At 47.0% G+C, this 15,896-nt stretch overlaps 2 protein-coding genes across 2 annotated transcripts in view; one reads left to right on the top strand and one right to left on the bottom strand.

The window, feature by feature from the left end:
* The window catches only part of LOC123155478 (transmembrane 9 superfamily member 7), a gene marked incomplete in the record, with an annotated part of 5,601 nt that extends 2,557 nt beyond the window's left edge, over positions 1-3,044 (top strand). The window contains 6 exon segments of the mRNA XM_044573652.1: positions 107-271; positions 408-517; positions 702-792; positions 880-992; positions 1,270-1,417; positions 1,499-3,044. Coding sequence (XP_044429587.1) covers positions 107-271; positions 408-517; positions 702-792; positions 880-992; positions 1,270-1,417; positions 1,499-2,656 — 1,785 coding nt within the window.
* Positions 3,045-3,301: 257 nt separating this feature from the next.
* Positions 3,302-5,658, bottom strand: LOC123155476 (L-ascorbate oxidase-like). Its single transcript, XM_044573651.1, has 3 exons — positions 5,222-5,658; positions 4,608-5,114; positions 3,302-4,499 (listed from the first exon to the last, which is right to left on the bottom strand). The coding sequence occupies exons 1-3, from the start codon at positions 5,636-5,638 to the stop codon at positions 3,465-3,467; spliced, it is 1,959 nt and encodes a 652-aa protein (XP_044429586.1). The 5' UTR covers positions 5,639-5,658; the 3' UTR covers positions 3,302-3,464.
* Between the last annotated feature and the right edge of the window lie 10,238 nt (positions 5,659-15,896).

Genomic DNA, 15,896 nt, shown 5'->3' with positions numbered 1-15,896 from the left:
ATTTAGGTATATAGATATGATTGTCTGGAAGTTTTATTCATTGTTTCCTGTCTATTCTCTGTTTGCTCAATGGTTTTCAAAGGTTGACTAAATGTTCATATTGCAGGATGATGATCTCCAGGTGAAGGTCAACAAGCTGTCATCTATAAAGACACAACTTCCATATGACTATTATTTCCTGGACTACTGCAAACCTGAGGTGATTAAGAACAGCGCTGAGAACTTAGGGGAAGTCCTTCGTGGGGACCGCATTGAAAACTCTGTCTATAATGTAAGTATACTACCTGTGTATTTTGCATTAAATACTCTACAAATGATTTTTTGCCTGTTTGTTCAAGGGTGTAGAGAGCATGACAGCATAATATGAAATTGCTTTAACTTAAGTTCAATTTCCCAACTTTTTGCAGTTCAAGATGAGGAGGGACGAGAGTTGCAAAGTTGTTTGTCGAACAAAGCTGTCTGCAGAAGCTGCAAAGAATTTCAGAGAGAAGATCGATGATGAATATCGAGTGAATATGTATGTTCTGATTTTGAAGTTGTTGTTGTATTGCCAGTTGATTAACATGACTGTTCCCCGCCAAAAAAGGATTAACACGATTGTCTAGCCGGCTTACATATGATACTGGTCCAAGTTTAGAATTGTGGTTATGTTCCGCATAAGCTATAATACAGTGCCTGTCAATGTACTTTCCTTCTATCAGGATTTTGGATAATCTCCCAGTTGTGGTCCCTAGGCAGACACGGGAAGGGAGCCAACCGATCTTTGATCATGGTTACCGCGTTGGCTATAAGGTGAGCATCTCACCAAGTCGATTGCTACTCACTGAAACATGAAACATTTATCAAGGAACTTGTTTAATTTGAGCACAACATTGGCAGCTCAAGGATGACAAGTACTATATTAACAATCACTTGAGCTTTAAAGTCTTGTACCATGAAGACCTAAACTCCCCAGAGGCTCGTATTGTTGGCTTCCATGTGATTCCTAGCAGGTATGTTATGTATACTCAGTCATGTCTAACTTAGCATGCCTCGTGGTCTAATTGATCTTGTTTTGTTATGGGTATGCGTAGCTGAACAGTCCGAAACCAATTGAAATTTTTGTTCATGTAATGTTTTGATCATTTCATAAATAGTTTAATCTCCATAGTAAATGTTCAACATAGCCAATATTTAGAAATTAGTGCTTGGCTTTTTATAAATTTATATCTTATGTGAAGGTACATGTGCCTATCATAACTTGCCTATTCACTGTCTATCTTTATGCAGCATTAAACATGAATATGGTGCCTGGGATGACAAGAATCCTACAGTACAAACCTGCAACGCTAACACGAAGATAACTCCTGGTAGTCACACACCTCAAGAGGTGGCCCCTGATGCATATGTTGTATTCTCTTATGACGTTACCTTTGAGGTATATTACCTTTTTCACATCCTTTGTTGCTGGCATTCATGTTCCTGCCGTGCTGATTAATTCACAATTGATCTTCTGCAGTCTAGTGAGATCATATGGGCATCTCGCTGGGATGTCTACCTTCTTTCCAGTGACAGCCAAATCCACTGGTTCTCAATTATTAACTCCTTGATGATTGTCCTTTTCCTTTCTGGCATGATAGCCATGATTATGATGAGGACCCTTTACAAGGACATAGCAAACTATAATCAGCTTGACAATCAGGAGGAGGCCCAGGAAGAAACTGGATGGAAGTTAGTGCATGGTGATGCCTTCAGGCCTCCTGTTCATTCAGGCCTTCTTTGCGTTTATGTTGGAACTGGTGTGCAGTTCTTTGGCATGACAGTGGTAACAATGATGTTTGCGCTACTTGGATTCTTATCCCCTGCAAACCGTGGAGGACTCATGACTGCTATGGTCCTTCTGTGGGTTTTCATGGGTGTATTGGCGGGTTACACGTCGTCTCGCCTCTACAAGATGTTCAAGGGCACTGAGTGGAAGAAGATCACCCTCAAAACTGCCTTCATGTTTCCTGGTATAATCTTTGGGGTCTTTTTTGTCCTGAATGCCCTTATCTGGGGTGAGAAATCATCTGGTGCAGTTCCTTTTGGGACAATGTTTGCTCTGGTCCTTCTCTGGTTTGGCATCTCCGTGCCACTGGTCTTTGTTGGAAGTTTCTTGGGATTCAAGCAGCCAGCCATTGAGGACCCAGTCAAGACAAACAAGATTCCCAGGCAAATTCCCGAGCAAGCATGGTACCTGCAGCCAGCGTTCTCCATACTTGCTGGTGGCATATTGCCATTTGGTGCTGTCTTCATTGAGCTCTTCTTCATCCTCACATCTATCTGGCTGAACCAGTTCTACTACATCTTTGGCTTCCTCTTCATAGTCTTCGTCATTCTCCTGGTAACCTGTGCTGAGATCACAATTGTGCTCTGCTACTTCCAGCTATGCAGCGAGGACTACCACTGGTGGTGGAGAGCCTACCTGACCGCAGGCTCTTCAGCTCTATATCTTTTCGCTTATGCTATCTTCTACTTCTTCAACAAGCTGGAGATCACAAAGCTTGTTTCAGGCATTCTCTACTTTGGTTACATGCTGATCATTTCTTATGCCTTCTTCGTCCTGACCGGCACCATTGGCTTCTATGCTTGCTTCTGGTTTGTGAGGAAGATCTATGCTTCTGTGAAGATCGACTGATGTAGCAACTTTCGAGATAAGTTTCCTGTCTGCTCCTAGAGCATGTCCCGCACAAGGTTTTCTTGCAATATCATACATGGTGCTGTTCAAGTGACATATGAAGGAAACTGGGATTTGAGATGGGATTCCATGGTTTTGGTAGAATATGTAGCCTGGTAGGAGTAAGAATCACCGGATGTTCACGGATGTTGAAGATTGAATTTGATACTCGTTGCAGATTAGCTTGTCTTGTAATTCTAAAGATATTGAGTGCTCCTGTACTGTTTCGGATCTCGATTGACCATGTCTGTTCCATTTGTGTTTTATGTCTTACACGCAGTACGCTGGACATGGCACTATTTCTTAGTGCATAACTTTCTCGTTGGTTGAATGATTTCATTCGATATTACCCTGGTGCTGAGCTAACTGCGTACTGTTTGTTACTCTCTTATTTTTTTTGAAGGGTCTGTTACTCTCTTACTTGGTATAGTACAGTAACTATGTACCTGAATCTTAAAATTAATTGGCCAATCAATAAAAATTACTCTCTTACTTGGTATAGTACAGTAACTATGTACCTGAATCTTAAAATTAATTGGCCAATCAATGAAAATTTCAGAACAATTATCTTTTCATTGTAAGACGACGTTTATCAGAAAGCAGACATTTTTCTTTATCAATAAAACTTTATTCAGTGAGAATGTGCAGTGAAAAACATTTTACATTTGCCAACTACTGATATTTGGAGTTCTGACTGGAAGGCCTTTGTTTTGCACTGCGCACTGACAAATGACCACGGATACATTGGAACAGGCATGCGAGGAGGAGCTTATCCATGAGCCGATGGCGCCGGCGAGCCTGGCTTAGCGGGAGTCAGGGATGCGGCCGCCGTCCTGATCACCCCGCACATCATGGTCTCCCTTGGCACGTCGAGCTCGCGTATCATGTGGGCCCCTTCGACAAAGACGGCGCCCATGCCCATGTGGAGGTGCGGCTCGATGTGGCAGTGGAACGCCCACGCGCCCACGTTGTCGGCGACGAACCGGATCGCCGTCCACCCGTGCGGGAACAACACCACCGTGTTCCGCAGCGGCGGGTCCTCCGTGTTGAGGCGCTCGCCGCCGCCGCCGCCGCCGTACCGCCCCTCGCCGTACCCCAGCACCCAGAAGTCGTGGCCGTGCAGGTGCCACGGGTGCGTCTCGCTGTCGTTGTCCCTCCGCATGTCCGCGTTCTGGAGCACCACGTCCACCACGGCGCCGTGCGGCAGCTCGTACACCCGGTCGCTGAGCGTGGCCTCGTAGCTGTTGTTCGCCGGCGGCAGGTCGATGTCGTACCCGCCGGGGAACCCGTTGGGCGCCTCGCCGGAGGCGTCGAACGCGCTGCCCTGGACGCCGTAGAAGTAGGCGCCGAGGTACGGGGTGGCCGGGAGCGTCAGGGACACGTTGTTGACGGCCCACTTCATGTGCCCGCCCACCAGGGTCTGCGTGTTGAGCATGACGATCGTCCGGTTCACCTGCTCGGTCCGCGGCGGCGGCGGCGCCTCGGCGGCGTTCCTCCGGGCCTTGATCCTGTAGGTGAAGCCCTTGCTGCGCTGCAGGTCGTACCACGCCGGAGTCGCCGGGGGCGGGCTGCCTGGCCACGGGAACCTGCTGTTGGTGTACCTTAGGACGGCGGTGGCCGGCAGCGTCTTGGGGGGCCGTCCTCTCACGCCGACGGAGACCCAGAAGGACCCCGACCTGTAGAACGTCGGCGTGTGGTTGGTTGTGAGGAGCACGGAGTAGCTCTCGCCGGAGTATATGTCGATGTCGGGGACCGTGAACGGCTCCACGGGGTTGCCGTCGGCCTCCACCACCGTCAGGTCGTGCTTCAAAATTACCCCCACCATCAATAAGTAATTTCTCACTGAAGAAGAATGGAAAAAGAAGTTCAAAAAAAAAGAATGGAAAAAGAAATGGTTGTCTTTCTTTCTTACCCCTTGGACCTGCACGTTGAGAGCAGAGAGTGAGGTGGTGCTGGCGATCCTGAGCCGGTACGTCCTGCCAGGCTCCACGTCGAACACCACGGGGTAGCACTGGCTCTGCGGGCAGTAGGGCCCGCACTCGCTCCGCCGGAGGCACCTCTCCTCGTCCCTGCACAGCTTGGCCTGCTTGTCCCTCACGCAGGTCTTGGCGTGCCTGTCGATGCCCCGGTGGAACCTCGTGACCGTGCCCAGCATGCAGTCGTGCTGCCCTCTGCCGTTGATGAGGATCGTCTGCGGCTCGCCGACCCACTGGAAGTGATCGTACTTTTGCTCCAGCCCGGCCGCCTGCGCGTACACGTTGTCGTGGTACCAGTCGCTGAGCAGCATGCGGAGCTCGCCGCCGTCGTAGTCCCTCCGGTACGGCTCGTCCTGCTCCGCCGTGGCGTTCACGACGAGCCACCCGTACAGCCCCGCCGCCCGCTGCATCCCGAAGTGCCCGTGGTAGAAGTAGGTCCCCGGCTGCACAAGCGGACAAATTTGGTTCAGTTCAGTTGAGTTCCTTGGGTCTTCTCCACGTGCCCGGCCATTCCGGGTACGGGGTTTTGTTCGGTTGCGACGTTGCCTACCTTGTCGGCGACGAACTCGTAGGTGAACGAGTCCCCCGGGCTGATGGCGCACTGGGAGATGGACGCCGTCCCGTCCGCCCACGGCGTGCCCACCTGCCGCATCCCGTGCCAGTGGATCACCAGCCCCTCGGTGTGCAGCTTGTTGTTCACGGTGATGCTGAGGGTCTCGCCGGCGCGGGCGGTGATGTTCGGGCCGGGGAACTTGCCGTTGATCCCGATCATCACCCGCTGCTGGCAGTCCGGCGACCACATGATGTACTCCACGTCCCACGTCATGTTCTGCTTCGTCGGGGTCGGAGCAGGGGCGGGAACGGAGGCTGCGGTGGTCGCCGGAGCAGCGGCGGCCAGGAGAAAGGTGCAACACAGCAGCAGATGCACCACCAGTGGTGACTCACTACCAGTGTGAGGCCTGGTCATCGTGGCTTTTCCGCTTTTCGGAGGGGTTGTTGCCGTGGAGGTTCTGCTCTGGGTTGCTGAGCTTTTTATAGGCGTGAGAAATGATCGAGTTGAGGAGGAAATATAAATTGCTAAATTATTAGGAAAATGGGTTGAGCCGTTCCACATGTTTCCAACCGTTTTTTCAGAGTTATAAATCTTTGTGAACAACAAGTAACTCTATCTGTAGTTAATGGTCTGTCTCAAGTAAAATTTGTTTTAAGTTTGATCAAGTCTACAAAAATACTAACACCTAAAACGTCAAAGTAGTCTCGTGAGATTCTTTATGAAATACAAGCACCCTCGGCCTCTGCATCTCGACAATGCACGCAGCCACTTTATTAATTATTCACAAAAGACCTTATAAGGAAGTACATCAGTAAGCTTGAAGCCATCCTCAAGGCAACACCTGTCGCTACTCCTATCCTCTTGATGCAGTGGTACCGAATGTCCGAGCCTAATACCAGATATACTTCGCACCAAATCCTAGCATCTAGTGTCGGATGCCCCATCCAGGCCACATACCTGGACCGGGTCACACACCGGTCCGACGCACTCACCGAGGCTGCCGCCGCCGTCTTCCACCGTTCCATCTTCAAAGCTGTACCGAGGCATCGACCCTGTCCGGTCTAGCTGCCGTCGACGCCACCACGATGCCAGACAACGCCACCATCTTGCGCTCGTCCATCATCACACGCCCATCGGCGAGACCGCGCTGCTTCATGCCGCTGAGACCCGCCATTGTCGACGTGCCAGATGCCACGCCACTCCTCGTTCGCGAACAACACCTGCTGCCACTGGTCCCATCCCCTCCGCCCGCAGTTCCTCTAACCGAGCACCCAAATGCCTCAGGCGGCGCCTCCAAGAAGGGTAAGACACATGCAGTGCCACCGACGCCCAATCTAAGGAGATTCTGGGTTTTCACCCTGGCATGGGGTCGGGGTGGAGGGCGGGGACCTTGACGGCGCCTGCAAGGAGGAGAACGGCGACCTTGGTCGTCGCCACCATCAGGATGAACGAGTCATCCAGAGTTTCCTCCGGTCCGATGTTACCTCTACCAGCCCCCGCGAACGCACCGAGGCCGACGACCGCGATCGTAAGCCACCAACTGCAGCGGGAGAGAGCCTGCAGCGCAGAGGAGATCCACCGTTGACTCACTGCCCACGTGGTCAAGACGCCGTCCATCCACCCCCCGCGAACGTCGCCAGCCGAGGGCGCCATCACCATGCCTAACGGGGCCGCCGCCCCAGGTCCAGGTTCCTCCATGATGGCCGGAGTGGCGAGATCCGCCATGAGCGATGAGATCCAACACCACGCGAGCGGCGCCATCGCCCAATCCCATCGTCGACCGATCCCGCCGCCGCCGGGAGCCCGCACGCTGTCGGGAATCCCACACCCATGGATCTGGGCGCCCGTGCACCGCCGCCTCCGGGATCCGCCACACCGTCGGGGGGGCCGCACCCCGCGGATCAGGACGCCCAAGTCGCCGCGGTTCCGAGAGAGGGAGGAGAGACCCTCCGCCGCCGCCGTCGCACGCACGGGCTTTGCCCGGAGCCGACCATTGGCAACGGTGGAGGGGAAGAAGGGCGCTGGAGGGTTACTAGGCGGCGGTGGCGGCTGAGCCCTCCCAAGCCGCCCGCGGGGGAGGCGACGTGAGAGGGAGGTCCCTTGTTCGATGCGGGAGAGAGAGAGAGAGAGAGAGAGAGAGAGAGAGAGAGGTGGCGGTGGTGGTGTGTTACGTATGTATCATGAAATACATTTTCATACTATGCATAAAAAATTGCGAACTTTTTTGACACAGTACAACGCAGATGCCCACACAACCCCTATGAGCACCTTCGAGTGACCGAGGTAGCACAATATTTTGAGATTGACGAAGTCACCACATGTACCCTCATAGTTGAGGGAAACGTCTCTCTCACTGAAATAAACCAAGAAAAATACGAGCACCAATGCCAAGTTTAGGACTTCAACCATGGTGGGTTGGTTTCATCACAAGGAACCTAACCATCTGAGCTACGCTCATTTTTTCCTATGGAGTTGATCAAAATTAAATTGATGCAATTCCTGTTATAGATTAGGGCATCTCCAATGCTGACCCACAAATTTGCTCCGGCATCCATCTGCGGACAGGGGGTACCAGTCCGTGGACATGGATGCTGGAGCCAGCCATCCAACGCTGCCCGCATATATTTCAAGTCGGGTTTCGACTTAGCGGACGAAATTCATGCAAACCAGTGGATATTCATCAAAGTTTGGAAAACAAAAAACACAAATCATCCATACATAGCATGCAAATAAGTGTAGTACACCAATGTCTCAAATTCAATGTCCAACAAGTTTCAACGGATCATGCCATCCCACACATACTGCCCATTCAGCTTTATTCGACTGTGTTGTAAGTGCATTTAGTGCCCCTTAGTGATTTTGGTGTATTGAAGACTTATAGGTTAAGGGACTGATGCGTTTGTGAGTGTACACATGTCTATAAGTCTATGAGGAGTTTGACACTTACAGAGAAAGTCGACCCCTAAAAATGAAGTCCTTCAACTGAAGACTTTGGATTTCTGAAGACTTTCTGAAGACTTTGAAAGTGAAGAAATTGGTGTGATCTTGAAGACTTGGCAATCATTCGAGGAACATGAAGCTTGAAGACTTTTGTTTTTATAGTTTCATTTTCTCTTTCTTGAGTCATAGGAAACACCGTACTGTTAAAGGGGGTCGAGAAAATACTAAGGAAAAATTTCCATGTGATGCTCAACTCAAATCCTACACCTACCAATCCCTTCGAGTGAAGCCATTGGAAATCTCATATAGATCAGCCATATTCTTCAGTGACAGAGACGAAGTTCTTCTGGTCTCTGAGGAATTTGTTCTGACTGAGGAGTTAGGAATTCACCAGTGCGGATTGCCTACACAGTGAGGAACATGATAGCCCTGAGGTATTTGAGAGTCAAATATTCCGACCGTTGCTGTGCTACGCACCAGCTGTCCCAAAATATCCACCCACCTAACGGTCATATCAGACAAGGGCATTTATGTCTTATCATGTCGGGCTGCTCCCTAGGCTATAAATAGCCGCCCCCCTACAACCACTAGCTGGTAGGCTGCTCCGAGAGAAACTGACACTTGTCATTTGAGAGCAACCCATCCTTCGAGGACTTTGAGCGAAATCATCAAGTGAGGAAAAACCCAAACCCCAACCCACAAACCCCAAAGTGATTGAGCATCACTGAAGAGATTGATCCTGCATGGATCCGACGCTTGTTTCCTTTGAAGAATGTGCTTCTTCCAGACGGTTAGGCGTCAAGGTCTAGAGCATCTAAGAGGAATTGTGGATCGCTGAGTGACCGAGTTTGTGAAGGTTCAGAAGTCACCTGAAGACTTACCACGAGTGATTGGGCGAGGTCTATGTGACCTTAGCTCAAGGGGAATACGGTGAGGACTGTGTGTCCGGGACTGGGTGTCCTCGAGTTTAAATACTCAGCCGCTCCAAGCAGATGTACAACTGAGACAGTAGTTGGAACTGGTCTACCAAATCATTGTCTTCACTGAGCTTACTGGTTCTATTTCCTCAACTCTTTAATTTCCTCATCTCTGTTGTTGTGTGCTTGTTCATATCTGTCTGAAGACATTGACTGAAGACTTTCTCAATTTCCTCAGTTTTATTTCTTTAGTCTGTCCGTCTTCTTCCTTGTGTTATCCCGTGTTTACGCTTTCTGTACTCTGTGCTTGTCTTCATTTCTTCATGATGACTATGCGTGTGTTCTGCTATGTTTACTTTTGAGTACTTATTCCGCTGCAAGTAGTTATTCATTTAGGAATTTCCTCACCAGCAAATTCCTCAATGAAGAATTCATAAAAATCACCTATTCACCCCCTCTAGTCGATATAATGCACTTTGAATTGGTACCAGAGCAAGGTACTCCCTTGTTCTATGTCATTTTGGTTTAACCGCGTGGAGTTTTAGTTATGTCGACCGCAGGTATGATCAAGGTCTCTGCTGGGTGTCCTACCTTCGATGGAACGGACTACCCCTATTGGAAGAATAAGATGCGAATGCATCTTGAGGCAATTGACAACGATCTCTGGTATGTTGTGGAAAATGGTGTTCCCTCAGTCACACCTTCCCTGAATGCTACTGATGTGAAGAGATTCAATCAACTCGATTCTCAAGCGAAGAATATCATATGTGGCCATCTGAGCAAAGGGCAATATGGTAGAGTGAGTGCTTTGGAAACTACTAAGCTTATCTGGGATAGGCTCTCCAAAGTAAATGAAGGAGTCTCAACTCAACGTGACTCTCGTGTTGACGTCCTTCGCAATCTCTTCAACCGCTTCAAAAGACTCGACAATGAAAATGTTCAGCAAACCTTCGATCGCCTCACTGATATCTCAAATGAGCTTCAAGCGCTTGGCGCCACTGATATCACCGACCATGAGGTGGTGAAGAAATTGCTGAGATCGCTCGATTCTTCATTTGACACCCTGGCACTGATGATTCAAGAGCGTGCTGATTACAAGTCACTTGATCCTGCTGATATCCTCGAGAGGCTAAACACTCATGAGTTCCAGCTTGCCGAGAAGAGAGATCTCTATGGTTCAAGCTATGGTAAACCATGTGCTTTGAAGGCCAAGGTAGTCTCTGAGTCTGAAGAAGAGGGCTCCACTAGCAGCCTTGGTGATCCCGAAGAACTAAGCCAGGAACTAGCATTGCTCGTGAAGAAATTTTAGAAGTTCTCAAGACGTGGTCGCTTTGGAAAATCCTCAAGGAGCAATCATTCCTCATCCAATGACTACAAGAAAAGGCTATGTCACAAGTGCAAGAAACCTGATCATTACATTCAAGATTGTCCTCAGCGGGATAAGGAACTGAAGAAGAAGAAATACAAGGATTACAATTCTGATGATGCCAAGAAGAAGAAGAAATATTCAAAGTCTTCATCATCAAAATCCTCAAAGTCTTCATCTCACAAGAAGAGCATCTCCAAGAAGGCTTGGGCATTCATAGGCAAGGAAATGGATTCCAAGGCTGAATCTAAGGATCATGAGGAAGAGGAGGCATCTGAGGAGTCCGAGTCTGGTGTGGCAAGCCTGGCTCTTGCTACCACGTTTGTCAACAAGTCTATCTTCAACTCTGAAGAAAATGGCAACACCAACAATGCTGATGAAGGTAATGATGACTATGCTCCCACCTATTGCTTCATGGCAAAGGGTGCCAAGGTAACTAAATACCCCTCCTCTGAATCAAGTGAGGATGAATCTGATGAAAATCTTAAGCCTAGCTACTCTAAACTTGCTATGAAACAACAAAAGGCTATTGATAAGCTTCAAAACATGCTAGACAAAAGTGATGATATGTTGGGTGAAGAAATGGATCGCACTAAAAACTTAACTGAAAATCTTCAGAGACTTCAGTCTAAGTTTGACAATCTTCAAAGTCATCATAACACTCTCTTATCTGATCACGAGAAGCTTTCTTATGAATTTCTTCAAAGAAAGCAAGATCTTGAGAAGCTAAGAGTGAGTTATGAAGATCTTTAGAAGGAGTGTGATTCATTACTAGCTCAACAAATCAACGCTACTCAGGAAGAATTTATTCCTCCATGTCTAAAGTGCATTGAACGTGAAACTGCTAATTCTTCACCTGGATGTTCAAATGCTTCTAATGTTACAAATTCTTCACCTGTCTCTGCTATCACTAATTCCTCATCTCAGGACAATGCAAGTATCACTGATGATGCATGGCTAAAGGAATTTTACATGACAAGCATGTACAAAAGCCTCAAAGGGCATTAGACTCTTTGTGATGTGCTCAAAAAGCAGATCCTCAACAGAAACCCTAGGAAAGAGGGTATTTCCTTTGAGAGGAAACTCAATGCTGATGGAACATATTGGAAGCCTGAGCAGTACCCCAAAATCTCATGGGTTGCTGCAAAGGGACCTCCAGTTGATCCATCCAACTTATCTGGCTTTACATGTGAATCTCTCCATTCTTCTGATGAGTCATTTGACTCTAACTATAGACTGTTCAAAAATCAGAATGGTGAAGTATTTGCTAGATATGTTGGGACTAACTGCAGGAACGGTTCCCCTATGAAGAAAATCTGGGTTCCCAAAAGTTGCCTTGAAAGCCTTCAGGTGAATGTCCTCATGACACCACCTGTGAAGAATAGGAACTCCAGATCAAATTCTTCATATGAACCAAATTCTTCATATGGATCCAAGTCCTCAAGTGGACCAAATTCCTCACATGGATCAAATTCCTCAAAAGGATTAAAGTCCTCATATGATCATCATCGTGCTAACCCTTCTGTTTTGCAGGGTAGAGCTAAGGGCTATGAATATGTGCATTATTCTTCAAATCATTATGTTCATAAGTCCTCAAAGAATTTCTCTGCTTATTCATATGCTTATCCTAACCCTTCTTATGTGAAACAAAGTGGACTGGTGTCTATGCCACCTTTCTCATATGGTGCTCGCAGAGTGATGAATTCTTTGCCACCCCTCCAGATGTGGGTGGTGAAGAAAAAGAACTAATCTCTTTTGCAGGATCAGGTCTCCAGTCGTGCTCAAAACGACTGAAGAATTTGCTGGAGACCCGAACAGTGCCTGATAGGACGCATGCTAATAATGATGAAATGAACTTTCATTTCACACGTCCTCCTAACAGCTTATCTGTTTTAATTGCTTGAAGAAATTGATCTGATGATATTGATGTCATATTCTTCACTGATGAAGTATATGAGTTTGTAAGATGCACTAATTCATCTACAGGATGATAAACCCAAAGCCAATGAGTGGGTCCTCGATAGTGGATGTACAAATCACATGACTGGTGACAAGAATCTATTGATGGATGCTCCTTTATCACCGTCACATCTGAAGCATATCATCTTTGCTGACAAAGGCAAAAGTCAGGTATTGGGTCTAGGTAAGGTTGCAATCTCTAAGGACATACACATGGACGAAGTCATGCTTGTCGAGTCCTTAGGTTACAACCTCATGTCTGTCTCAATGCTTTGTGATCTTGATATGGTTGTTGTCTTTGGCAAGTATCGTTGCGTTGTGATCATGGAAGCTGGCAATTCCAAAGTCTTCAAAGGCTTTAGGAGAGGAGACTTGTACATTGTTGATTTCTCTACAGGACCACAACCTGCCGTGTGCTTACTTGCAAAAGCTTCAGAAGGCTGGCTATGGCATCAACGACTTGGTCATGCTGGCATGAGGAATCTGCACACGCTCGCAAAGAAGAAGCATGTCATTGGCTTTGAGAATGTCAAATTCCTCAAGGATCATTTATGCAGAGCCTATGAAGCTGGGAAGATGACAAAGGCCAAGCATCCAGCGAAGACTATCATGACCACCACTCGACCATTTGAATTGCTTCACATGGATCTCTTTGGTCCTAATCATTATTCTGCTGTTACAAATGATGCATCTCTATATGGCTTTGTTATTGTTGATGATTATTCTTGTTACACATGGGTGCACATTGTCACTTACAAACATGAGGTGTAGGAAGTCTTCAAACGATTTTCCTCGAGGGCTTCAACCAACTTTGGTGTGAAGATCAAGCACATCAGAAGTGATAATGGGACTGAGTTCAAGAATTCCGGTCTTGATGGCTATCTTGATGAACTTGGTATTACTCATGAGTTATCTACTCCTTATACTCCTCAGCAGAATGGCGTCGTGGAGCACAAGAACGGAACCCTCGCTGAAATGGCTCACACTATGCTTGATGAATACAAAACACCTCGTCGGTTCTGGATTGATGCAACTGATACCACTTGCCACATCATCAATAGAGTATATCTACACAAATTCTTCAAGAAGACTGCCTATGAACTCCTCACTGACAAGAAACCCAATGTAAGTTACTTCAAAGTCTTCGGTGCTAAATGTTGGATTAGATATCCACATCACAATTCTAAATTTGCACCGAAAGCACATGAGGGTTTTATGCTTGGTTACGGAAAGGACTCGCACACCTATAGAGTCTTCAACAGTGTTCTTCACAAGGTTGTTGAAACTGTAGATGTGCGGTTTGATGAAACTAATGGCTCGCAAAGAGAGCACCTACCTTTTGTGATAGATGAACCAGCACCTGAGGATTCTATCAAGTTCAAGGCTACTGAGGATGTCATTCCTACTGAAGAATTCATTCCAGAACGTGATGAACATCAAGCTGGCGCACCTGAAGAAAATGGTGCTGAAGAAAATGCTCCTGAAGGAAATGCTGATCAAATTCTTCGAAGACAACCCACTCATCCTCGCATTGCAAACGAAGTGCAAGTCGAGAAGATCATCGATGATATTAGAGCACTAGGTCCTCTCACTCGCTCAAAGGCTTCACATTTATATAACTTTTGTGGGCACTTTGCTTTTGTCTCTATCATAGAGCCCACTAAGGTAGATGAAGCATTTCTGGAGCCTGAGTGGATTCAAGCTATGCAAGAAGAATTACTTCAGTTCGAGCTCAACAATGTCTGGGAACTGGCCAAATGTCCAGATCCTCGCAAGCACAACATCATTGGCACAAAATGGATCTACCGCAACAAGCAAGATGAAAATGGCCTTGTGGTGAGGAATAAGGCACGGCTTGTAGCTCAAGGCTACACACAGGTTGAGGGTATTGATTTCGATGAAACTTTTGCACCTGTTGCTAGACTTGAGGCTATTCGCATATTACTTGCTTACGCTAACCATCATAATATCACTTTATATCAAATGGATGTGAAAAGTGCATTCCTCAATGGTAAGCTTGAGGAAGAAGTATATGTTGCTCAATCCCCAGGTTTTGAAGATCCAAAGAATTCCGGCAAAGTCTTCAGACTCAACAAGGCCTTGTATGGCCTCAAGCAAGCCCCTCGGGCGTGGTATGATACTTTGAAGGAATTCTTCATGAAGAAAGGCATCAAACCCGGTTCACTCGACCCAACTCTTTTCACTAAATCTTATGATGATGAATTGTTTGTGTGCCAAATATATGTTGATGATATTATCTTTGGCTGTATTGACCAACGATATAGTGATGAATTTGCCTATATGATGAGTGAAGAATATCAAATGTCTATGATGGGAGAATTGAAATTCTTTTTAGGTCTTCAAATTCGTCAACAGTGCAATGGCATATTCATATCTCAGGAGAAATACCTCAAAGAAGTATTGAGGAAATTCGGCATGCAAGACTGCAAAGGGGTCAAAATTCCAATGCCCACAAATGGCCATCTATGCACTGATGAAAATGGTAAAGACTTCGATCTAAAGGTATACCGCTCCATGATTGGTTCCTTATTATACCGATGTGCATCTAGGCCGGATATTATGCTTAGTGTTTGCATGTGTGCCCGATTTCAAGCTACACCGAAGGAATCACACCATAAGGCTGTGAAGCATATTCTTTGATATCTAGCTCACACACCAACACTTGGATTATGGTATCCCAAGGGCTCTTCATTTGATCTCATTGGATATTCAGACTCTGACTATGCTGGCGATCGCGTGGACCGCAAGTCAACATCAGGCACATGTCATTTCCTCGGACGATCTTTGGTCTGTTGGTCCTCGAAGAAACAGTACTGCGTATCACTCTCCACTGCAGAAGCTGAGTACATTGCTACTGGATCATGTTGTGCTCAATTACTATGGATGAAGCAAACACTCAAGGACTATGGCATCAACGTGAAGAATGTGCCTCTCTACTGCGACAATGAGAGCGCTATCAAGATTGCTCATAACCCAGTTCAGCACTCGAAGACAAAGCACATCCAGATTCGTCATCACTTTCTTCGTGATCATGTGTTGAAGGGCGACATCTCCATCGACCATGCTAGCACTGAAGATCAGCTAGCCGATATATTCACTAAGCCCTTGGATGAGAAGAGATTTGGCAAGTTGCGGTGTGAGCTAAATATCCTAGAATCTTCGAATGTTCTATGAAATGGACACACATCCTAACACTTATGCTGACTTGATGACTTAGATGTGCAACACACAAAGTAATGTTTTTCTTCAATCAATGAAGACTAACCCTCTAATTGTGAAGAAATTAATGAAGAAATTGATTCTCAGAGCTCTACGACAATTGTACGCGGCGTCTGAAATCAGCTTTCTTATACAGTGGGTTACGCCACCAACCAAAGTTGAAAATCTTCAATTTGAGTTTTTCTTTGTTCCTGAAATTCCTCAGTTTTTCAAATTCTTCAATTTTGCATTGTCTTCACTCTTTCCGGTG

The sequence above is a fragment of the Triticum aestivum genome, chromosome 7B (assembly GCF_018294505.1).
Source record: "Triticum aestivum cultivar Chinese Spring chromosome 7B, IWGSC CS RefSeq v2.1, whole genome shotgun sequence".
Classification (NCBI taxonomy): Eukaryota; Viridiplantae; Streptophyta; class Magnoliopsida; order Poales; family Poaceae; genus Triticum; species Triticum aestivum.
This window is presented reverse-complemented; position numbering and strand designations above follow the sequence as displayed.